The following is a 25,363-nucleotide window of genomic DNA, read 5'->3' as shown; positions in this document are numbered from 1 at the left end:
ACGGGCTCGCATCATCGCAGGCAGAGACAGAGGCAGCAGCAGCAGAGGCGGCAGCAGAAGCAGAGGAGACTCAGCTGACGCGGCGGTGCTGGAAGAGGAGGAAGAGGAGGAGGAGGAGAACACAAAAAGAGGTGAGAGAAACCACTGTTATCTTAGTTTTATCGCCGGGTTTATCGTAAATAAAAACGTATAAAAAGTAAATGAACACTTCACTTTCTCGTCAACTACATTTTTGGCACGCGCCTCTGCCTCAGCGCTGAGCAAAGGTGAAGACTTTAACACACACACACACACACACACACATAGAGAGGCAGATGCCGCCGCCGCCAGGCTGCATGATGAAACGTTGTTTTCGTCGTTACCTCCACCTCAGTGAGACTCACACTGGAACTGGACCGAGCCACACGCCGGAAGCGTCCCGGCGTGTGGAACAGTCCGTTCCCGGCGGCTGCTGCTCCGCCGTCAAAGGCTACATTGTGTCCGGTCTGGCATCCGCTGGCGGCGGCTGCGGACAGGACGGTGTGATTTGTCTTCCTGTCTTAGCACTGACCGTAGGATCCGCTGTGTTGACACATCTGCGCGGAACCACAGTCACTGGCAACACATGTAGCTGACTTGTTGACATATTATACACACATTTATATATATATATATATATATAGATAGATATATATATATATATAAATGTGTGTATAATATGTCAACAAGTCAGCTTATATATATATATGTATATATATATATATATATATATATATATATATATACATATATATAATACACACTCACGTATGTAGGTCAACACGGAAGTGCGTGAGTAAGTCTGTTCCCAATATTGACTTAAAGCATTACAGAGCATCGTGATTGAGGGTTAATAATAATAAATACATAATAATAACTGAAGTTAAAGATATTAATAATGATTGACCATTTACATCACCACAGAAAAACAACACATTTAAAACTAGGACACATCAAAACATAGAAATTAGCAAATCGCAAAGGCTGCAATTTCATTTTCTATTTTTGATTGCTCTGTTCTATTTAGTAAATAAATGTCCTCGCATTTTCCTCCTTTGATTAAAACTGTTTTTCCACAACTTTCTGTATAGGCTCCCTCTTTGAAGCAAACTATTGTAGAGCTGAAACAGTGACTCGATTCATCGATTATTAATCGGTTACTAAGTGAATCGTTAACTATATATGAAGGTGTCAGCTTCTTATATGTGAATATGTTCTTCTTTTCTTTTTCAAACAAAGACATTTGAGAACATCATCATTTCCAGGTTTGACAAACGTTTTCTGACATTTTATGGACCAAACGATTATTCGGTAAATCAAGAAAATAATCGTGTTGCAGCTCTAAACTGACCAAAAATCACAATATACTGTAAAATAATACAGTAGTTTAGTGACTAACACCTGTTATCATTTTGAATTGGTCAACAAATTTGTCTAAGAAATTGATTTAAACATGTTACACAGAACATATTCACCTAAATTTAAACTAAAGTTGGGGAAAATTCTGCTAATTTTCTTTGTATTATAGAGCAGGGGTCTGCAACCTGTGGCTCTAGGGCCGCACGTGGCCCTTTAGCCCCTCTGCAGTGGCTCCCTGTAGCTTTTGCAAGATGTAAAATATTTCCTTCATGACCAAATCAAAAAAAAAAATCTTGGTTAAAAATGTCATAGCAACAGTCACTATGGGAACTAATAAGTGCAATATGCCTAAAATTAAAAGAAAAGTTGATTTGATGTTCAGTTATTGTGCAAGGGAGGTTGATGTAATCTTTACCACTTTTAAATACTGTCTACTTTATTATAATATATTGTATAAGGTCATGAGGGGTTTTGCATTCCATATCTTAACTTTTAAATTAACTCGAGGGGGAAAAAAAGGCTGGTATCTTGCTTCCACAATGTGTGGTGTCACATTGTGGAAGCAATACTGTTTATTCAGGACGATTTCATGAAATTACTGGAAGCAATATGACACTACCTAAGATAGTGGGTCATTTCAGTATTTGCTTGTCATACTTTGTTTTATTCCACCATTAAACGTATAGAGGCTAGTGCCCCTGATGCGGTATGTCCGATAGGATGCACATTATTGGATGGCAGTTAATTCGTTGGATGTGTGGAGAGGAGCGAGTGGAGGGGGGGAAGATGACTTTCCATGTCAATGGTCCTCTCTTCAGCTCCAGGAGTGAGGGAATAATACGAGGACTGTTGCACGAGTTGCTCCAAATTTAGAAGTCCGCCGGTATGCCGACGCTCTTTGATTCTGAATCTCAACAGGAAGGTGACGATAGACCAGTGATAAAGAACCAGTAAATTAAGAATCAAGACTGATTCAGTTAAGCCACGGGTCAATAAGGCAACGGTGTGTTTGTTCAGACGGTTTTTCTGCAGTTCTCCACAGGGTAAGAGGTGATTCTGTAGACCGCAGTGAGCTGTGAGGTATAAAATATTTGCCTCTGGCCTTTTTTCAAAGGTTGCTAACATAGAGGCTTTTATTACTTCAAGGGAGCTCAGTATTAAAAAAAAAAAATGAGGCCACGCTGTACCATAATGCATACGAAGCGTGGGATATGGGCACAGCAGAACACTTGTGCAGCACACAGCATATTACTTTACAGTATGCAGAAGAGTGCAGCTTTCAGATATTTGACGTCCACTTGAGATTTTACTGCTGGGAGTGGGAGTGAGGTCAGCTCTGAGAGGTGAGGCAGAACTTCAGTGCATCCCTTGTTGAACAGAACTGAGTTTAAAAACTGTCAGACTCGCTCAGTGTCAAGTTTGTTTCGGCAGATTTTTTTTTTGTTTTTTGTATGTGGCTGTTTGTCTAGATACAGTAGATGTCTGAATGTAAAGGAATTTTAAAAAGTGTTCAATAACACAACCTTGGTCCGTTGTATATTCTTTTTGAATCTGGTTCACTGTGAATATTTTTCTTCTTCTCTTCTTTTTGATGGAATAAAAATCTTGTAGTTATCAACATATTGTGCATCATCGATGAGATTCGCTGCAAAAAAACAAAGAAGGAATAAAATAAGATATTTAGTGCAGCAGAGAAAGAAAATTAAAAAGGGAAACATTTTAAATAGTACAATACATGATGAAGATATAAAAACTATTGAATAATTTTGGTAATATTTACCTTGTAAACTGTGTTTTACCCCATATATGTACTGATTATACATGCTTATTGCACAGTTACATAGGTTGAAAGAGTGATGTCTCTGTGTTGACTCTGTGTGCAGGTTGCTGCAGCCATGGAGCAGATGTGAGTGCTAATCCATGGATGGCCAGTTACACTCCAGTTACACTCCAGTTACACAGAGCTCCAACATCATGATAAGTCCAGTTTCCTCCTCAGACTCTGTTGTAGCTGCTGTTTATCTATCATCATGGTGAGAGAGAGCGAGAGAGAGAGAGAGAGCTCCTGGACCTTGACTCTGTTGCCATGGTGACCCTGTAGCGAGAATGCTGGCGATCACATAAAAAGATCCAGGTAACTATTTCAATCTGCTGCCATGGCGATGCTGTAAGGACGCCCTGTATAGTCGTTAGCCTGTTGCTATGGTGATCCTGTAACAAAGCAGCAGCAGTCGCCATGGGAACGTCCAGGATGTTCCGTGTTTTTGTCATCCTGGGCTCAGCCTTCATGATCCTCCTCATCATCATCTACTGGGACGACGTGGGAGCCTCTCACCTGTACTTGCACACTCCCGTGTCGCCGGGTCCCAAAATCCCACATCCCCCCCCGGAGCAGCGGACCCAAACCTCCAGAACCCCGTCCTTCCTTTCCGACATCGACGCCTTTGTTAACCAGTTCTTAGAACCGGGAACTGGTGAGCCCACAGACCCCGCCCCCCTAGACACGGGCAACCAATCAGACAAAGCAGAAGAGCCATATGTTCCACGAAGGGAGTGGAAGATTCACCTGACGCCAGTGGCAGCAGAGCTCCGTCAGAGACAGGTTCTTATCTGACAGTATTAATATTATTGTTATTGTTTTGTAGACCTTTTTTCTTGCAAGAAATAGGTGTTCTTTCTTTCTTTCTTTCTTTCTTCTTTCCTTCCTCAGCCCTCCGCTTTAAACATAGTAAAATAAGCATATATAAATGAGCAGATATTAGGGATGCACGATATTTGCCGATATCTGATTTGCCAGTATATCAGAAGGGCTTATACTCATTGTTAGCACAAACCGCCGCGTTATCACGGTAACGTAAATTGTTAACATAATGTTTTTCAAACTGTATATAAAATGTCTTTATTGTGCAAAAAAGTAATAGGCTCTAGGGGGCGCTAGCATAGGAGTCAAGGAGGTAGCAGCTTGCACTATTATAGTCATGAGTTATATCGGTTTTTGCCGATATCTGACATGTTAAAGCCGATATCTGCCGATAATATCGTGCATCCCGAGCAGAGATCTAAAGCTTTGGTTACTGATGAGTTGCGTGTGCGTCGTTGATTGCGTTGATCAGGAGCAGCGGCGGCGGTTACTGCAGGAGATGTGTTCCAATGACAGCGTCGTGTTTCCTGGCAAAAACCGCTCGTTTGATGACATTCCCAACAAAGAGCTCGATCACCTCATCGTGGACGACAGGCATGGCATCATCTACTGCTACGTCCCTAAGGTACGGCAACACGTGCAGCATCGCGTCTGTCTGTCAGTCACGTGACAAGCTTGAAATTTGGAAGGTGACTTGGTAACTTTGATGTTGTTAAAGGCAAGAGAGAGATGGGTAGAAACGTAATAGATGTGTTCCTAAAAGAGCCACTTCCTCTCCCTCACACACACACACACACTCAGGTGGCGTGCAGTAACTGGAAGCGGATCATGATTGTCCTCAGTGAGAGCCTGCTGCAGGACGGTGTTCCACAGAGAGACCCGCTGGCCATCCCCAGAGACCTGGTCCACAACAGCAGCATGCACTTCACCTTCAACAAGTTCTGGAAACGCTACGGGAAGTTTGCGAAGCACCTCATGAAGGTCTGTGGAAAACAAATATACTGAAGCTTAGAATAGACGATTGCTTGAATGTAAAATCACACAATGAATTCATAATTAACATTTCAATTCAGTTCAGTTTAAACATAGTCTCTCTACTGTGGACTGCAGATGGAACTTTTATGTACTATCACAGAAACAAAGAGCCAGTAAGGCCATTAAAAGTATGTCGAATAATAATAATAATAATTAAAAAAAACACGTTTTACTCACCAGTGTGTGAGTAAACAGTGATAGTGGCTGCTGTCAGTGAACAGCTGGTTCTCTGGTGACACCTGACACTCATCCACTGCCCAAACAGATCAGCTTACATGTGCCGGAGTCGAGGAACGACAACATGGACGCTGTGTGCTTGGCATGTAGTCGCAGCTGCGGAGCTCCTTCTGTTGCACCTGCGGTTTAGTGAAGAGTAAATATACGTGTATGACAAAAATGAAATGACATCTCTCTGTGAACACCTCTCCCAAATCCTCATATAGTCATTTGATGCTACTATCCTAGCTCCTGTCTGAATTATTCTGTTTCTTTCCTCTGTTTTACATGAAAATGACTCCGACTGTCACAGAACTGTCAGCAGCTTAATACAGATGTCATTTAAATAAGATAAAGCTGAGGCTGTTAAAAATAACAATCCCTCAGAGGAATAGTGTTTTCTGTGAGCTATGGAGTTCATGTCCTTTTTAATTGTTCTGTGTATTTGTCTCCGTTGCTTTGCTGATCTCCTCTAACCGTCCATTATATTGTATTTTTGAAGGTCAAACTGAAGAAGTACACCAAGTTTATTTTTGTGCGGGATCCCTTTGTGCGTCTCATCTCTGCCTACCGGAATAAATTTGAGCTCCGCAATGAGGACTTCTACCGGCGCTTTGCAAAGGTCATGCTGCGTCACTATGCCAACCAGCCGACGCCTCCCGCCTCTGTGGACGAGGCGTTCGCCGTGGGTGTCCATCCCTCCTTCTCCCACTTCGTCCAGTACCTGCTGGACCCTCAGACAGAGAAAGAGGCGCCGTTTAACGAGCACTGGCGGCAGGTCTATCGGCTGTGCCATCCGTGCCAGATTCAGTATGACTTCGTGGGCCACTTGGAGACGGCGGAAGATGATGCCGAGCATCTACTCCGCCTGCTGCGGGTGGACAACGTGGTGGATTTTCCCACCACGCACAGGAACCTCACAGCCAGCAGCTGGGAGGCTGATTGGTTCAATGCAGTCCCTGTGGAGACAAGGAGAGAACTTTACAAGCTGTACGAACCTGACTTCAGGCTATTTGGCTATGACAGACCAGACTCCATTCTCAATGAGTGACTCAAGTTTCTACAAAACTGACCCTTACCTGCACAGACACGTTGTTTTTTAAAAAAAATAACGAAGTCACGCTCGCTCCTACAACCCTTCGTCTGTTCTACATGGAATGTGCACATCATTGAGGACACCCACGCCTCTTAGGGAAGCACACTAATAACGCGAAGCCAGGTAACAGCCATGAACCATCGCTGATTTCTTTATCTTTATTAAATTTACAAAGACGATTAGAAGCACAAGTCAGAGTGAGAACAGTGACATTTGGGTTGTGCAGACAGTGGGTGTCCCTCATGTGTCCTCAAAGGGATTGTTCAGGTTTCGTGGTGCGGTTGTATGAGCATTGTTAGCACTGACGTTTGCCATGAACCAGCCTGTGACATGGACACTAGAACCTGAATTTAGCCACTTAAAGTTAGGGTTGGAGAGCCTGGGAAAAACAGGCTACATTTTGAATTCAAAGGTCCAAGCCCCCTTTCTGCAGACTACGCCTCCAGAGCAGTACTCTTTGGTGACGAAAAACAACAAATACTCTCAAAAGATCACAAAGACATTAAGTGAACCTACCTGTCCAGTAGAAACAGGGCCTCCGTGTCATCACTTCAGGGCTTTCAAACGCAGCACCGACGTTCACTCTGGTCTTGGATCGCTCTGCATCAGCCTTTTTCTTGGCAGTAGCTTTCCCAAATAAACATTTGTTTGCAACCAGCACCTGTTGTTGGCAACTTTTCTGCCACAACGTTTCTGCAACTGTCTCGTTGAGCGTTCAGCAAGCTAGCATAAGCTCTGGCGTTGTCTTCTGAGCACGATTAATGCACGAAGAGGGGAATGCGCATGAAAACCCAAAACATAATCTCCCATCCTACCTTTATCTACGATATCTTAAAAATATTTTCTATGCTTTTCGTACTTGAAACTAGTTTGTAAGCGACACCAAAGTCCATAGAGAAGAATCATAATTTTTCAGTTTGTGAAGTTTCTATCACTTTATACAACAATCGTTTCACATTTCAAAGTCACAAAATTAATACATTAGGACTTCATCAGAAAAGCAGGACAAAGTAAAGCAGGAGTCGATTACTTTGACACATGTTCTAAAGATATCACTTAAGCAGTTATGGATTTGATTCGAGGACCCGTCTAATTTATTAGGTCATGAGCCTTTAGTTAAGTCAAATCTGTGAGGTGTCTTTTTCGTGTCCATGCGTCAGGCTGGGTGATGGTGTTTGCAGCATGCTGCGGGCACACTCGGAGACGTCAGTGCTGACAGTTTGTCAAAGCCACGTAGAATCATACTGTTCTTTAAAAAAAAATAAAAAAGGGACTATAAAAACTTTAAAGCAACACCATGTGATTTTAGACATGCTGTTGCTGTAGCAAACACACCACAGCAAGTTTTACACCTGAACCGGTTCTGACCAGGATGAAGTTTTGCAGCGTTCACTCACTGAACCATCAGCGCAAGGACAAAGGTTCAGTTACACAGTGGGAATGATCGAGGCTCCATTCTCCACTATTCTGCGTCACCGAGTTGGAAGCTGTTATTTTACAGCGAACAAAACGTCGCATAGTGTTGCTTTAACTCAAAGCTCGCTCTTGTGTTACTGATGTCATGTGTGACGCCGCCTCTTACTTCACACTCGTGATGTCACAAAAATAAAAATAAAAACCTCACAAACGTTTGGGTTTGTGGCGTCGCCTCAGCTGGAGATCACTGAAAAACAAGGTGTCACTAGATCAGTTTATCATGTGTTAGCTCTCAGCTAATTTATTTTACACTGTGTAAGTGCAATGTTTTATTATTTATGCATGAAGCGGATGTTTTTGTGTGTGTGTGTTGAACTCCTACTCAAATCAGAAATGGGCAGAAATGATTTCTACACATACATATACATACATATAGGCTATATATATATATATATATATATATATATATATAACACATAAAATACAGCTCCACTACTGTCTTCAACCGTGGTGGATTAGGTGACAGCATGAAGATGCGGGAGTTCAGAGGAAAGATATGCCGCGTCGCCTCGTCCTGTAGAAGCACAGCAGCTCCGGTGAGCTCTTCACTGAACAGCTGGATTTGTCTCAGCTTGTCTTTGAGGATTAAAACTGGAGTTTCGACATTCTTTTTGATTTCGGCTCATCTGTAGGTCCACGAGCGAGCCCCCAGCGCGTACAGGGAACGTTCGCTCTCGTCACGTCCTGTTATTGGAAGCATTTGATCGTCTCTGTGTTTCCGTGCACAAACTGAACTGTAGTGGGTGGAAAAGCTGGAGACCGCGGCAGTGTTTTAATGATATGCTGATTTAATAGCGAGGAGATGAACACATTACACCAAGTGTTATTCAGAAGGTGCAGTGCTACTATGTGGCATTAATTAACGCCACAGGTTTTAATTACAAGTACAACGTTGGTGTAAGATGAGGCTTTACTTTTCAAGTAAAGGTTTGCCGAGGATAAAAGTCACGACACGTGACTCATGAGAAAATAGTAGGATGAAAAGATAGTGCCTTTTGGTTGCATATGTTTTCATAGGAGAAAAAAAACAACAGTATTTTTGTAGAAGGACTTCATTTTTACACAAGTCAGTGAGCACGTTATGAAGCCACAGTGATGAGCTGGACATTGTTATTGTTGGGTGGTTATTGTTGGGGGGGTGGGGGGGGATAACAGATCTTGTCTCTTTCTTGGAATTTGTAGGATTCCTGACTCTCAGTGTGTTGTTTAGAGTTGTTTTATTTCTCTGTGTTTTCCTTTTACCACATCAGATTTCTATTTCTATGTGATTTTATACCATAGGTGATGTCATGGTTTGTGCCACGTCGCCCTCCTGTACATGTACATGCAGTGTTTACGCAGCATTATTGTCTTTTTGCCTCTTTTTGTTTTCTTACAGCGTGGGATGTTTTTTGTCCACTGTTGTAAATCTTTGACTTTTTAATGGCTTAGTCCACACACACATTCACTGGATTTATGAAAACACCAGTCCCAGGTGATGGCCAGGTTAACAGTATTTTTATATCTCTTGTGTTTTTATGTTCTTTTATTGTTTTATCTTCCGTGACTCTACTTCATTTTTTTATTCTGCTGAAGTGCCAAACAACAAACAATCGTAAAAAACTGAATTATTTTCTAAAAAAAAACAAAGGCAAAAAAGGGACTACTTTTTAACAGAATAAAATCAGAATACGTTGGGCCTCAACATCACTGCTTTATTTTGGTTTGAGCTGGAATACCAAACTTTGTCCTACATTTTGACCTCATTCCTCTTCATAGCATCAAAGAGTGACGCACATGCCAAATTCAGTTTTTGTGAAACATTAATGTTGTTGTTTTTTGTCCAATTGAAATGGAAAAATGCAAAGTTTCATCTGTATTATGATGTTGTTCATCACCTGGTCTTCAAAATAAAGGAGGTGGGGCATGACGGAAGAGCTGTCTTTGCCTTTGTGTTACCAAACACGATCTATTCTCAAGTTTATACGGTTTACACAGAATAAAATTTACATCCAGTAACACTGACATAGATTTACTACTGACCTTCGCGGGGAAGAATTCATTGTCCTGATAAAGCAAGAGAAGTGAGTAGTTGAGAGTATGAACATGAAGGTCTACAGGAAGCTCGGGGAGAAAAGACGGTGTCAAGCGTCCAGGAAGGAGACGCTTTCACAGCAACACGCTGTCATCACACATTGTCTTGCTTGTGTCACTCCAGTGAACTGTTAACTACAGATCCCATTCCATTGATGCACGAGCATCACTCCTCCTGTAAGCCTCAGCCTAGATGTGAGCCCACAAAATACAGCATATCATGGGTTTATTCATTACAAAAATCACTGTTATCCACTTCATGTTAACACATTAAAGAGAGAAACAGGAACATTTAACCCTTATGTGGTCAATTAACATAAATAACAATTACTAATTAAAACATAATTTTTTTTATATTTGCCATTCACTTCTGTTGGACCACATGAATATAAAATATTTAGTGTTGCTCTGATCTTGCTGTCTCAAACTCTCTCCTGCTTGCTTGCTATCTTGTGTGGGGCAATTTCTTTATGTTCTTCACATAAAATGATCTAAAGCTAATGATTCTGAGGCTGAAAAATAATAATTAATAGGATCATTTCTCTTTTAGCAAATGTTGAAAATGGGTCCCACAGACACAAAGATTAAAATCTTAAAAAAATGGCGACATATGTGGAGATTACTGTAGGCACGATTTGTTGTTTTGCTGTATCTACGGTTTAAAAAGAGGCCACCAGGGAACGCTTTACTGCCCTCTTGTGGTAAAACAACATGACATTCATCAGTCCTGAACAGTAAGTTTGATAACACTGCATTTATGTTAATATTCTGTACAAACACTGAGAAACCTTGCAACCTTGAAACCTTGCAACATGTCATTTCTGAATCTCAGTCAACGTTGTGTGACCTCTGCGTCTTATGAAGGTGCAAAACAGGAGAGAGCAGAGCTGCATCCAGCTCACTACATGAATGAGTTTGGTATTCCTGGTGAAAGGAAGAGGCTGGAGGCAGAGATTCAGGTTCCTGAGTCAGTTTGTCTCGTGTGGTTTACGCTCCTGAGGGGAAGTTTCTGAGGAGGGAGAGCAGGGTCGTTTTGTGGCACTGATGCTTTGAACAGATGAGCTGTTCGTCATTGACACGGATTCTACTGACTGTGTAGAGAAATATGGTTTTGTTACAGATTATTGTTCTTGTACCATTCTCAGCCTGATTACGATTCTTTTTGATTTACATTTAAAATGTATTGTTTAAGGGCCACACGGGTGGTGTAACAGTTGCCTTTTGGAAAAAGTGCCTTTCTATTGTCCAGGGTGTACCCCGCCTAAAGCTTGACTGACTTTCTGGGGTGTAACTAGTTACAGGCAGCTAGAAACCTAAAAAAAACAGATTTCTTGCACCTGTTTTGAGTATTAAAACAAAACTGAGCTGACCAGCTGCTCATCTAATGTTTGGCAAGAGAGGCATCTGAGTGTGCCTTCCTAAATACTCAATAATTCATTAAGCAAATGCATTAAAAATGTTTTATTGTCGTGATATCTAATCACAAACACAGAAGAGAGACCCAGTGCAAGTTAGATATTCACTTTATTGCACATTGTCACACAATGCTAAGCTTGATTTCCCAAAAAAATAACATGTGTGATCTTTTTAGCACCGCAGTGGAACCATGTTGACATCTTTGTGTCTATGTTGAGAGTAAAAATATAAAGGAGAATATAACTTGTTTTCTTTTTTTGTCACTTCCGGTGGTTTGCTCCTCACATCTTCACGCCTCGCTCTACAGTTACAGCTTCAGCTCGTCGTCCACCTCTTAGTCCTCCACACTTGCTTTGATGAGGTATCCGTTGAAAGTGATATAGACGTCCGTGTCATCGCTGTAAACTGCGTTCTCCCTCTCCCTCTTGTACAGTCGCACCCACACCTCGTCTTGGAGCCGCAGCTCCAGCAGCAGGCTCTGGCTCTGCATGATGGAGCGGTCGCTGGGCTGGGCGTACACGATGGCCTGCTCCTTGTCGTTATGCATGATGTGCACGTACGTCTCCTTGAAGTTCCACGTGTGGATGTTGACGTTGAAGAAGTAGATCCCTGGGATGTGGCAGAAGAACTTCCCTTGGAACATGTCAAAGTGAGCGTCAGGGTTCACAAAGACCGTGTCGAACACCAGCGCCTGGTACGACTCCAGGCTGTGCAGGGCTTTGTGGCGGCCGACAGAGAAGGCAGAGTACTGGACTTTGCAGGGGTCTCCTGGAAGACCTGCCTGACCCTTACTGCCCTTTGAGCCCATGGGCCCGCTGGAACCTGGAGGGCCTTCTTGTCCAGCTTTACCGGGTGTTCCTCTCTCACCACGGTCTCCTTTATCACCTGAGTGAAAAGTAGAATAAAACTAAATAGGTGTTTGAAATGTGGATGGAGTTGTTCATGTTCTCCCCGTGTGTGCGTGGGTTTTCTCCAGGTTCTCCGGTTTCCTCCCACAGTCCAAAAACATACAGATTTGGGGATGAGGAAAATTTCAATTCATTTCAATGAATCTTTATTTACCAGTGCAGTGAGACATAGTGGACATTAAGTGCCTCTGATGTACTGCACATAGAGTATAGAGTGATTTGCTCCTGTCCCTGACTGTGCTTTTCAGAAATAAAATCACATGTACAGTAAAAATGACAATAATATAAGAATATAAGAGAAGCCCTTATTGAGACTTCGTATTATAAGTGGGTACAATCTTGTTTTGTTTTCAGCCGGTTCTTGACCTTTACAGCCAAAGTTTTAAAATCTTTTATCAGTTTTATTTCATTAGGCATTGAATTCCAGGTGTGACTTCCTTTAAAGGAGAAAGCTGATTGCCTGGACACTCTAAATTAACTGTAGGGGTGAGTGAGAGAGTGGATGGTTGTGTGCCCTTAAATCTGTTCTGTGCAACTTTTAATATGAACAAATGTCAATTTAATTTGCTTGCTTACTTAGTATCTGCGCTTCGGAAACAAAAAGCAACAAAAGGGCACAACAAAGATGCTGCTGAACATGCAGCAGTTGGACGTGATGACTGACAGAGCAGAATACAAATCACGTTACAATGTTTGTGAGACGGAATAATATGTCATCAACAACAACAACAAAAAACTTCCACAATACTGCTTTAACTGTGAAGATACGCATAGAAAACAGAACGTCCGTCCAACACTAATATACATGACCTCATGACCTCAAACAAGACGCCCCTTGTTTGTTGAGGTACTGACTTAAAAGCATGTCAATGATACAAAAAAGTAGACTGAGCGAAGACAAGAGTTGACCTCGGAGTACCTTTGAGGATGGTCATGTTGATGATGGTGCGGACCTCTGGTACGTGCCTGTATCCTTCTGTGGGTGGCTCATCTCCGCTGCCCTCTATTGGCTCCAAGTAATCACAGCAGTGCTTGCAGCGAGCAGGAGGAGCAGCGCTCTGGTGAGGCAGCAGGGTCGCCGGGGAGGAGAGGGACAGGATGAGGAGGAGTCCCAGCATAGTTGTGCCTAGCAGAGGAAATTATCAGATGATTGGAAGGGGCTTCACACTTTTACATTCTTTAACTTTGAGTTTATGGGAATTTCAGATGGTGAATTTTGGCTCCTTCCATTTATTTCCTCATGACTTAAGTTGATCTGTGTGATCCCAAAGTTCTCCCACTAACTTACAGGTTACTGAGGACCTAGAGGTGTGTTTTCCACAACATTTAACAGTCTAATAAATATGTACAAAAACACATTTACTCTGTATTAACTGCACATGGTATGATGCAGGTGGAGAACTATGCTATAACAGCAAAGTCAGTCCAAAAAAGGCTCACATTACTGTTATGAGCTTACGTAAATTCAAAAGTAAGTTGTGTGCTGCACCAGTAAGGAATGCATACTGTTCATTTTCTGAGCCATTGTTGAGCAGCTGCTCAGAAACTCAGATCATTTTATGTCCTAGATTTCATTCCCAGAGCAGTGGAAGAGAGGAAGAGGAATCTTCCACCCCGAGCCAGAGAAAACATTCATTACTCAGAGCAGAAGTAGGAGTTAAGAAATGTGTCAAAACAAATAAAATCAAGCTACAAATTCAACTTATTTCTTCATAAATTTTCATGCAATGAAAGTAATACTCGCTGCTTGTTTGAATGAAATGCTAGGAAGAGACTTTTCCAACATGCTCACAGTGCTGTTCATGTTGCAGAGCAGGGTCTGAGGGGGGGAAGTGGTGCCTCAAAGATTGACACTAATGTGATTCTAATCCAAATCCAAGAAAATAAAGGAAAAAGAAAAAAGAAAACAACAGGAATATAACGAGGTCTACAGACTAGAGTCACCAGAGACACAGTTTACTGCCTATAACCTCGGAAACTCCCAACGATGAATTCAATGCCCCAAAGAAAATCAGTCGTGTAACTTTTCTCACACAAGAGAGCCGAGCTGAAAATGTTTCCACGAAAATGTAATGGACGTCTGCCAGACTCCAGTGATTAGCCTGTGTACTGTAACAAGAACAGTGTGTGCTGCTGTGTTTACATACATGTGGACAGCTGGAGCCAAACTGCCAGCTGCATCCTGCATACATGCCGGGACATACACTCAGACTAAGTCTTAAGTCTCAGACTAAGTGTTCCTCAGGTGCACAGAAACAAAGAACACCTATATCAGCCTATTTCTTGAAAGACACAAAATATGTTCAAGAAAAGACAACAAAGAGACAAACAAAACAAAGCCGTAAAATAAACAACAAAGAGACCAAATAACTATAAAGTGACACAAAACAGACACAAAGTGATGCAACATTGCAACAGAAATGTGCAAAAATGGCTCCAAACTGACAGAACTGCAAAACTAATGACAAATGGGTGCAAAAAAGGTGGAAAACATGACTCTTTAATTGTCTCTTTTATGCTCCTATGACGTAAGAGGTGTGAGGTCATCGCCTCATTATCCGTCCATGCACACTTAAGTTCCTGCAGTGCCATGATCTCTCCTTTTCTCTCTCTGGTTACTAGTGCTGCTTGGATTTCTCAGCAGGTTTTGTGACTGTAATGTACATATTCAGTGAAAATATTATTGTTGGTCCACATGTGGCCACTGACTGGGCAGCGGGAATTGGAAACTGAACCACAGAAACTCATGAAGAAGGATTTTACATAACTGAGGAAAACCCCACTTGCACTGGAATGTTGTGAATCAAAGTCAAGGTTCAGTGTGTTCACAGATAGTCTTCATGCCAATGCTGTAACATCATCTCAAACCAGTCTGGTCATTCTCCACTGACCTGGACAGTCACATAAATCACCTTTCACCCTCATTCTGAAGCTCAGTTGGACCTTCAGCAGTTCCTCTTGAATGTCTACACGTCTGAATGCACATGGCAATGCAGTTGCTGCCATGTGCTTGTCTAATTCAACATTTGTATCAACAAGTAGTGGAGCAGATGTACCTAATAAATAACGTGTAGTCAGTTCAAGCAGGACATCCCATTAGATCCATCCATCCATCCATCCCAGTGCAACACATGTGCATTTTTGTGCATATGTATTCAACAACATTAAAAACAGGGGGATTCAGAACAAAGACTCCTCAGCAAAGTCACAATCTCATCTGTAAACAATTACACTTTAAAGACTTTAATGTGAATGAATCTCACCTTGTTCAAGTCTCTGCAGCCGCTTCAGTCCACTCAGCAGACAAAGAGAAACTCCTTAGTCAGCAGCTTCCCCTCTCTCTCTCTCTCCCGCTCTCTCTCTCTGTGTGTGTGTGTCTCCCTCCCTCTGCCTCGCTCTCTCTGTGTCTGTATCAGTGAATCCACTCAGGAAAAGTCAGTTACTTCTATGGCAAGCTCCATGTATATGCTGGCAACAAGTGTCTGTCCAGTGATTTGATAAATTGGGGGTGGGTGGAGGCTGGGGGGTGACAGTTTGAATGCATGTCACGACAAGACTCAGCTGTTCGAGCTGCTGAAGGCAGAGAAGGGATCTGTGCATTTCAGCAAAGTCTGGAGGGAGACGACTCTCCAGGGTCACGGAGAGTGCCGTCTGCATTTCCGCTGTGCTGAATCCCCCCAGAGAAGAACCTAGAAGTGCTGCAGCTGCAGAGAAACACAGAGAGAAAGACACACAGATGCAGTGTAGAGCAGTGGGAAACGATGGGAGGAATGTTGTGTTCCAGTGTATGGACTGACTGTATGTCAGGACAGAGAAGAACCTCGGGCTCTGGACTGTGAGGGCTGTTATGTTGCAGGAATGATGCTCTGACCTGACCTGACACATGGACAAGTGCCCAGATGTGGATCATCAACATCAGTGACATCAAACACAGAGGACGAATGATTAAACCTACATCACACATGCAACAGAATACATTAACACATATGAATTAAAAATGTGGTGCCTCCATTTGTTTGATTTTACAGATGATAAACGCCACCTAGTGGTAGAATGAAGAGAGTACATGATTCAACCTGAGATTGACTGAATCCTTACATGCACATGATCTATAACCTCTAAATTTTCTTTATTCAATCATTCTGTTTAATTCTCTTTTTAACAATTCAAACCAGCTGAAGACTTAGTTGGAAAAACAACAACAACCAAATACTTGGATTATGTTTGTTTTATATTGTTATATTACACTTTCTGAACGTGTATATCAGTATTGGTTATTGGTTGTTGACCCTTAAGAATTTTAATGAATGTTTCAGTAACTCTCTTGATTGTAAAGCAGTGACACCTTGTGACATCACTTGGTCGTAGAGCATGAAGTCTGTTGTGAAATGGAAAGAAGAGAAGAGTCGGAACACTGATGAAAGGCAATTTGACTGAGAGTCGAACGGATGTCGCTGGTTGTGTCAGAGTTAAATGTCAAACCACATTTTAATATACTCACATGTACACACGCACACAGGACCACTTGATAGGACATATAAACAACCAGAACACACACACACACACACACACACACACACACACACACACACACACACACACACACACACACACACACACACACACACACACACACACACACACACACACACACACACACACACACACACACACACACACACACACACACACACACACACACACACACACACACACACACACACACACACACACACACACACACACACACACACACACACACACACACACACACACACACACACACACACACACACACACACACACACACACACACACACACACACACACACACACACACACACACACACACACACACACACACACACACACACACACACACACACACACACACACACACACACACACACACACACACACACACACACACACACACACGAAGTCAGAGGGTGACCCATTTCTAGCAGAGGTTTTATTTTGTTTGGTCTTTACACACATACGTATGTCACCCAGTGCAATGGAAATATACTGCACGGGTAGAGAGGAGCAGCATTTCACACTGACCTTAGTGATTTATATGAATGTAGAATAAGCAGCGAACATCGTTTCAAACCTGTAAAGCCAGAGAGAAAGAATGGCAGGTGATATTATTGATCTACTTACGTAATGATGAAAAAAAAAAAGCGATAATATTTTAAATATAACAATATTGGCAAACCAGCTGCCTTTCCTTTGACAAAAGATCAGTAAAACAAACAAAAACAAATCAATACCCGTTTCTACAGTGAGTTACTTTCATATTTAGACAAAATGTAATAGAACACCCTCGAATGATTCAACTCTAAAACAGTGCTTACACATGCTTCATCAAAAGTCATTTTCTTATATATATATGTACATATATTACTTTTCAAACTTGCCTTACTGCTAATTCATATATTTATAAGTACAGTATATATACTCACTATACACACTACACACTATATATTCATAGAAGTTTGTCTTGGTAAGATACAAGTTAAAGTAATTAAAAGCAAACAACAAAAAAACTATTCAAGAAAGTGTCATTGATAACCGACTAGCATTCCATTTAAAGTAACGTCTACTTTCATGCACCGCTTTGCAACGTTATTTTATATATAAGAAGAGTAATGCAAAATAAGCTCATTCAATTAAAGAAAGAATGTTTTAAAGTATCTAATAGGAATCCCACACATGCTAATAATGACCTATAGTCAGTCCTCTACCTCAGTTTTTCTTAATCCTGGTCCTGGTCCTGGAGTCACACTGGCCTGCATGTTCCCCTGCTCCAACACACCTGATACTAAACAGTGGCTCGTTATCTATTCATTGATTTGAATCAGGTGTGTTGGAGCTGGGAAACATTTACATTTAATCCTATAGCAGATGCTTTTATCCAAAGTGACTTACAAAAAGAGGAAGAAGCGACATAGAAGAAGTCTTGGAAAGAAAATCCACTAGATAGGAACAGTGGACTGACAGAGCGTGAGAGTGTAGAGGGTAAGGTAAGTGCTAGGATGGAAGATGCTCTAGGAAGAGCTGGGTCACTGTACAGTCAATTTAAACTCAATATAGAAACAATCACAGCCATAAAATAAAAAAACAAAACCAGAGCTGATACGAGGTGCTAATTGAAAATGAAGGTTAAAGTAATAGAAAAGGCTGCGGTGATTACTTACATTAATGCTAAAAACATTTTTATAAAAACAACACATTATATAGTTTGATTTGTTTGCTATGTAAATTTAGCAACAGAGAGAAAGAAATTGAAGCTACATGGGGCCTGATTGTAGGATTTACATTTACCAGGTGAGCAGGAAAACAATCATTTTCAAAAGGGCCTCTTTTTTTGGGCACAGCAGCCATTGTTGATCTGTTTCAGCAAGAGGCGCACAGGTGTTACTGATCAAACAACACGAACGAGACAGTGCGGGTCTGTACATACTCTACAACAACAAAGACATTTACGACTTGCAGCCCTCGTTTTTTGGAGTTCTTGCAGCTTACAGCATCTGGGCACATCTTTTTTTTTCTTGTGTGGTGTGTCTTAATCCTGGTCCTGGAGACACACTGCCCTGCATGTTTTTAGATGTTTCCCTGCACCAACTCGCACACCTGATTCTAATGAATGGCTCGTTACCAGGCTTCGGAAGAGCTTGTTAACGAGCTGATTTGATTCAGGTGTGTTGAAGCAGGGAAACAGTCCTGAGGAGCCGGATTGAGAAAACACTGCCCTATTTACTCATTCTTTACTTACTTAACTTTAGTTCTGCACGCTCAACATCACCCCCCACATTACCAGTGACTTGGAACTCAGGAGCCAATCTGAAACAGAGGTCACTTTCACTGAGTAAAATACAGCAATCTCCTGTTCTTGTTCTTGCCACCTCAAGAACAAGAACAAATTGTGTAAAAATATGAACCAGCACACACCCTGAAGCTAGCAAAGCTGAACAGATGTCAGCCATCATTCACTTGATTGTTTACAGCTGTGAATTCCCCACTGGGATCTGTCATAACAACAGAGGGCCCAAGTTCACCTGTAACCTGCTTGTTCTGCTAATCATCGTACAGTTTTGAACCACCCACAATAATCTGTCACACTGCTCAGTGTAAGCAGAGATTACATTTTGCCCCTGGATACACTTTCTATATGGATTTATTGCTGAATGTGGTCTGCAGTTCTTTGAGGGTGAGGTAACCGGTTTTGCAGGGCTCAGCCGGCATTGAGGAAGACCTGCACATGGTATCAGCCAACGGCCAGGCTGCACAGTTACCAGAAGCAGCTGCTACAGGGGAATCGTCCAGCTCCTCAGAGCATATCTGAGTTAGACTGGGAAGATGAGCAGGAGCTCGAGAGGGAGGACACACCCAGGATGCAGGATGCAGAGGCAGAATAAGGAGAGGTGACTGTAGGTGATCATCTGAGACATCCTCTCCTTCTTCACTCATGTTCTCTTCATCTTTGTTGTCTTCCTCATCTTCCTGTCTGATGCCAAAACCCGAGTCCGGGCTCTGAGGCTCCCTCTTCAAGCTTTCATAAGCTGAGGAAGAGGAGGTGATGGAGGCACACAGTGTGAGGTGGAGGGTGTGGCCGCTGTGCAGACTGTGGAAGTCCTCCTGATAGGCGAAGTAGGCAGGACTGGGCTCAGTCTGAGCTACGCTGCCGGAGCTGGACATGAAGTAGCCCATGTTTGAGAAGCAGGATGAAGAGGAGGAATCGCAGACGACCCTGCTGGAGTCTGTGCCAGCGAAGGGGAAGCTCCTGGTGTGAAGCAGAGCGATGGTGGAGCTGGAGCACGGAGAGGTGGAGGGCAGTACTTCCCAATTTTCACACACTTCCACAGGGGAGATGTGGTCACATGGCTGAGCCATGAAGAAGGAATCAGAAGCCGACAGAGGATTGAGCCATTTCTGAGAGAAAAGGAAAGAGTTGGACAAGAAAATACTTTGAAGGTTGACATAATAGTAGGAAACTCTTTATATAGTGTCTTTATATGTTGACTGGAACACATGCGAGGTGAGGGTTAAAGAAATTATTTCTAGAATCTGGGGCAGAATGTGGCTGCGGCTCTTTCCTTTTTCATAGTAATCGTGGTGAGTGACATCACCACCCTACTTCTTATTAACCTGAACCAGGGCTGCAAATGGGAAATAGGTGAGGGCCGAGTCTGATTTAGTATTCAGTACTCGGTGAGAGTACAGTATAGTATAGTAGTATACATATATATGTATATAATGCATTTAGTGAATTAATCCTACTAATGCTCAGTAGTACAGTTTAATAATGTACTTCCATAATAGTAGAAACATATAGCTAGTTAAACCCACTAACAAATACCAGCCTTATGTGTTAATCACTGCAAACCTAAATCATTATTTAATGTGAGTAAGATAAAAATGCAAAGCTGATTTGTTATTTCTTTAATTAGATTTTACCTTTAGAGTTCCTCCATGGACAGGGTGGAGAGTGGGGAAGTATTTGGAAGGGTTTGGTAACGGCTTCACACTGCCACGCCTGAGACGACACAAGTGTTGCCAGTTATATTGGACACACACACACACACACACAGATGTTGTATGTTGGTTATAACTCTACACGGATACTCACCGTTTGCTCACACAAGTCCTGTAAATGATGAACATTACGACAATAAGAGTCACGCTCAACATCACCCCCCACATTACCGGTGACTTGGAACTCATGAACCAATCTGAAACAGAGGTCACATTTCAGTAAGTAAAATACAGCAATCTCCTAAAAGCACTGCACATGATCAGTGAAGACCATGTTGTGGCAAATCTCTTTATTTTGTACATGAAGTGTAGTGTCACGGCATGATAAACGTGTGAGATAAAAGAGCTAAATAAGACTTAAAATACATATTAGAACCACTGGACCAATAGTAAAATAAAACCAAATTTAAAAAGAAGCTTTTTATATTTTTAATGGTAAAATATAATTATTATTGTCATCCATTCATTTTCAAATGTACAGTTTTAGGTATTATAGTTATTTACTTGCATTCCTGAACAGAAAAAAATAGGTTGAAGAAGCCCAGTGAGCCAAATCAAATTTAAATATAAAAAAGGTGAATTCAGATTATTTGCTGAATAAATAAACAATAACATTTTTCCTTTTAAACAAGTTTTTGAAAGATTTTTCATTTTTATGACAAGTGGTTAGGGTTAGGGTTAGGGTTAGGGCAGGCTGACCTGCATCATTACCTTCATCGTCCAGTCCTGCTCCAGTCCAGGACGTGGTCTGACTCCAGTCGCTCCAGTGGCTGCTATGTTTGTCACTCGGCTTCACTCTCACCCTGACCTGACAGTGGCCCTTCAGCTGCCAAGCAGGTATTCTTAACTGCTCCTCCTGGGTCGACATAATACTGGCCTCCTGTTAGCAGAACAACATTTGGCCGAGGATGTGATTAAATCACCAGACGCTCACAGGAATTCAATCAGAACTTTCTCACATGAGAAAACAACACTCCTGCACGTACTGAGCCCTGTTTACACCTTTGTCCCTTCAGAGGAACGACTCCCGCTGCAGCACAGGTAACAACAAAGACTAAACCACAAGAAAGGCAATAAAACGAGGCTCATTTTCATGAGATACAGAGATTACCTTCATGTGAGTGTCTGTGCTTATCTGATGAGTTTGTGAAAGACTGAGATGAGAAATGAACATTCAGCTATTTGACATTTAACTTTTTCTAAGCAATCTTACCAACTGTCAGAGGTGGAAAGTAATGAATTACATTTACTCACGTTACTGTAATTGAGTAGGTTTTTTGTGCACTTGTACTTTTTAAAAGTAATTTTTAAACATTTGTCATTTAAATTTAGATAAGTTGAATGAGGACGGGTGAATGAAGAGGACGGGTGAATGAAGAGGACAGGTGAATGAAGACAGGTGTATAATGAGAACAAGCCTCCCTAACATAAGTGGATTAGGCAAATCCCCACCGAATGACGGGTGACACTTCTGAGGAAAGCAGAAGATACACACCGAAACTTGTTAACTATTGTCTAAAAAACGAACAAGAAATAACCCCAACCTTGTTAAAAGAAGTAACTTAGTTACTTTTACTGAGTACATTTTGAACAAGCTACTTTTTTTTACTTTAACTTGAGTACATTTTAAGACCAGTACTTTTACTTAAGTAAAATGTGATCAAAATAGTGGTACTCTTAGTAGAATATTTCAGCACTCTTTCCACCTCTGCCTACAGTAGCCTTAAAGCTACATGACGTAACCTTTGCTGTACAGAAAAGGTGACATAAAACAGGAATCATATTCTTAAGGTAATGTAAACTTAGCAGGCATACATATGATTAAGGTGAGCTCTTTGTTAAAAGTCTAAACTCTGTTTTCTGTGTCTCAGGCTGGTGCCGTGTGACATCCATCACTGTAAGCCTGCTAAGCATCTTCATATTTGCATCATCTTTGTGAGTTACAGTATACATGTCATTTTAAACCCACAGTTTAATGTTGCGCTCCTATATCACTTCATAAAGAACTGCTTCATGTTCATAGAAAATCACCTTCCACGTCTGATGTTTCAGTTTGACCTGAAGTTGAAAATCAAAGGTTTCAATGTAGACTGAGCGAGGACTGCCTGGACGCCAGGACACACAGGTCTCATTAGCAGTGGCAATGACAGAGGGAACATCTGGAGGATTCATTTTAACTGCAGGCGCACAGAGAAAGAGACAAACACAAAAAGCACAACCAATGAATACCTGATATTTAAATGGGTTGACCAAATATTCCTGAACCTTGTGCTGTTGTTGTTTTTAAATCCACAAACAAAGTTAAACAGAAGAATTAAAAGCCACTCACTGTGATTGAGTGGTCTGTACTTTGTGAGCCTTTCCATCAACTTGCCATTACAGTTCACGCTGATGTTGCTGACTTCTTTAAAGTTGAATATCTAGAGAAGACTCATTTAAGTAAACCATTTTAACCACCAAGACAGATAGTTTTATGAATAACGCAAATCGGTGACTTACTTCATCTTCAAAGACAAAAGTGCAGCCTGGAGGAGAGGTTCCCTGTCGTTTCAGCTTGCAGACTCGGCTAATAAAACAAAACAAAACAACACAACAGACAAATTGCAGGTGACTGACAGACATGTTTACGTCAAGTTCATTTCCTCCACGTTATCCGCAAATCATTGGAGAAAAGAGCACAAAATACTGACGGTCATATCTTACGTAATTATCTTAGGACGTCTTGTGCCGTTCTCCAAGATCCAGGTTCTCTTGGTTCCATTGATCCAACAGTCCACACCAGGATCCACCGAGGTGCTGTTCCACGTGCAGCTGACTTTGTTGACATAATCATTCACACAGAAGAGTCCTTGAGTGCAAACAGAAGACATAACAATGACACATACTGGTAAGAGAGATGAGGAGAAACCTCTGTATCTTCTGTTTTTGTATTGAGCCGACATGTTTGCACCTGTTCAAATAAAATAAAATAGCACAATACAAGATAAAAGTGCTACTGAAAACAAAAACGAAGAGAAATCCTACCGTGTGAGCCTTTGTGGGAATGTGCTGCATGGGCTGGAACCAGAACCACCAGAACGTAAAAGGGCCACAGTGTCTCCATGGCGATTACCGCAGTGTGACTGTGAACACGTGTTATCACACCAATCAAACAGCAGCAGGCTGTGTTCAAATATATCATTACATAAAGTTATTTGACATTTACTTCTGCCATTTCCCCCAGGCACCAGTTGTTGCAAATACATCATCTACATTATAATGACAATATGAATCATTGGCGTTTAATACATTAACTTACTCAGAAGAAAACAATGCAGATGTTAAAGACAACAGGGGGGGAAAAAAATCTGACAAAATTGTGGCATAGGTTGCATATTTCAATGAAAATACATTCAAGTATAGTTAGGGAATTCATTCTGAAACTAACCCCGAACATAGTTGGCCTAAATACTAATTACTCATCTTGAGAACGGAGCAGTTATACTGTAAGTGAAACCCTATAAAAACAAAAGAAAAACTCAAAACACTGGCACCTGTGCTGTACGTCTACAGAGCGGCCCGCACTAATAATACTCAGTTTAGTCTGATCTTGTGTGTAACGGCACAGCATTATGATTTTATGGTCAAAAAGGAACCTAAAGTCACACATTTCTTGTGCCCAGACTGAGTCCTCAGTGGCTGCAGTCTGAACCCAGTAACTGACTAAGTTGAAGCTAAGTGACTTTGTGAAAGGTCAAGATGTGTCATTGACATTACGCACGTTATACAATTATTCACAGTGGAAACTAAACCGTGAGCAGATCAGGAAGCCACCTACAACTGAAATACATAAATGTGCTTACTCAAGGAGAATAGCATATTGTCATATTGTAATGAATAAAAAGTATTTGTAAAAAAAAAAAAAAAGAAAAAGTGAAATAGTACCTCATTAGTCTCGGTCAGTAAAGGCAGCACGGGGACACTGAGGTCAGACACATTGTCATCCTCTCCTCTGGACTGATGTCTGTGGAGGTTGTCTCTTCTGTCTCTCTTGTCTTTCTACTTGAGCATCACGATCTCACTTTTTTGACCTCTCTCTCTCTCACTCTCACACTCTCTTAATTGTCGCTCCATTCTTCTTTGAAGTGCCCATGCAGTGACATTTTCCACTTTAAACCACAGCTGGTGTCTGGGGCTACAGGAAGTCTCTTATAGCTGTGAGTATAGAAGGTGAGATAGAGAGAGCTAGAGAGAGAGAGAGGATGGTGCTGTATAGCAGAGGACCGCCCCCTCCAGCAGCTATTCAGACCCCATCATGACTTTTAAGATAATAATTGTACTGAAAATAAGAAATCCAAAAAGCAATACCACATCCTGTTTCAGACACAACGTTAAGCGGGTTGTAGGGAGAGAAATCTGCGCGCAGTCTTCTGAAGTGGTTCACGACAGTGAAACGGCTTCAATTGAAGATTCAGATGATTAAAGAGGTTCCAAAGCTGCCAGATTTAAGAAAGAAATACACATACATGAGAAGAAAAAAAAAAAAGGTTCAAACCACTGCTGTTACAGCCGCAACCACGGCAGGAAAATAACTGCTTCTGTGGAGGT

At 41.7% G+C, this 25,363-nt stretch overlaps 3 protein-coding genes across 3 annotated transcripts; 1 reads left to right on the top strand and 2 right to left on the bottom strand.

The window, feature by feature from the left end:
• Positions 1-8,974, top strand: chst12a (carbohydrate (chondroitin 4) sulfotransferase 12a). Its single transcript, XM_058653556.1, has 6 exons — positions 1-131; positions 3,261-3,283; positions 3,377-3,979; positions 4,491-4,643; positions 4,820-4,999; positions 5,772-8,974. The coding sequence occupies exons 3-6, from the start codon at positions 3,614-3,616 to the stop codon at positions 6,318-6,320; spliced, it is 1,248 nt and encodes a 415-aa protein (XP_058509539.1). The 5' UTR covers positions 1-131; positions 3,261-3,283; positions 3,377-3,613; the 3' UTR covers positions 6,321-8,974.
• Positions 8,975-11,419: 2,445 nt separating this feature from the next.
• c1qtnf6a (C1q and TNF related 6a) lies at positions 11,420-15,694 on the bottom strand. Its single transcript, XM_058653803.1, has 3 exons — positions 15,502-15,694; positions 13,158-13,364; positions 11,420-12,215 (listed from the first exon to the last, which is right to left on the bottom strand). Exons 2-3 carry the CDS (start codon positions 13,354-13,356, stop codon positions 11,665-11,667), a joined length of 750 nt encoding a protein of 249 aa, XP_058509786.1. The 5' UTR covers positions 13,357-13,364; positions 15,502-15,694; the 3' UTR covers positions 11,420-11,664.
• Positions 15,695-17,191: 1,497 nt separating this feature from the next.
• il2rb (interleukin 2 receptor, beta) lies at positions 17,192-25,301 on the bottom strand. The gene is made up of 10 exons (XM_058652612.1): positions 24,701-25,301; positions 23,801-23,898; positions 23,480-23,624; positions 23,276-23,342; positions 23,106-23,196; positions 22,808-22,953; positions 21,488-21,656; positions 20,871-20,973; positions 20,699-20,777; positions 17,192-20,173 (listed from the first exon to the last, which is right to left on the bottom strand). Exons 1-10 carry the CDS (start codon positions 24,703-24,705, stop codon positions 19,409-19,411), a joined length of 1,668 nt encoding a protein of 555 aa, XP_058508595.1. The 5' UTR covers positions 24,706-25,301; the 3' UTR covers positions 17,192-19,408.
• Positions 25,302-25,363: the final 62 nt, after the last annotated feature.

Source organism: Solea solea, chromosome 16 (assembly GCF_958295425.1).
Source record: "Solea solea chromosome 16, fSolSol10.1, whole genome shotgun sequence".
Lineage (NCBI taxonomy): Eukaryota > Metazoa > Chordata > Actinopteri > Pleuronectiformes > Soleidae > Solea > Solea solea.
This window is presented reverse-complemented; position numbering and strand designations above follow the sequence as displayed.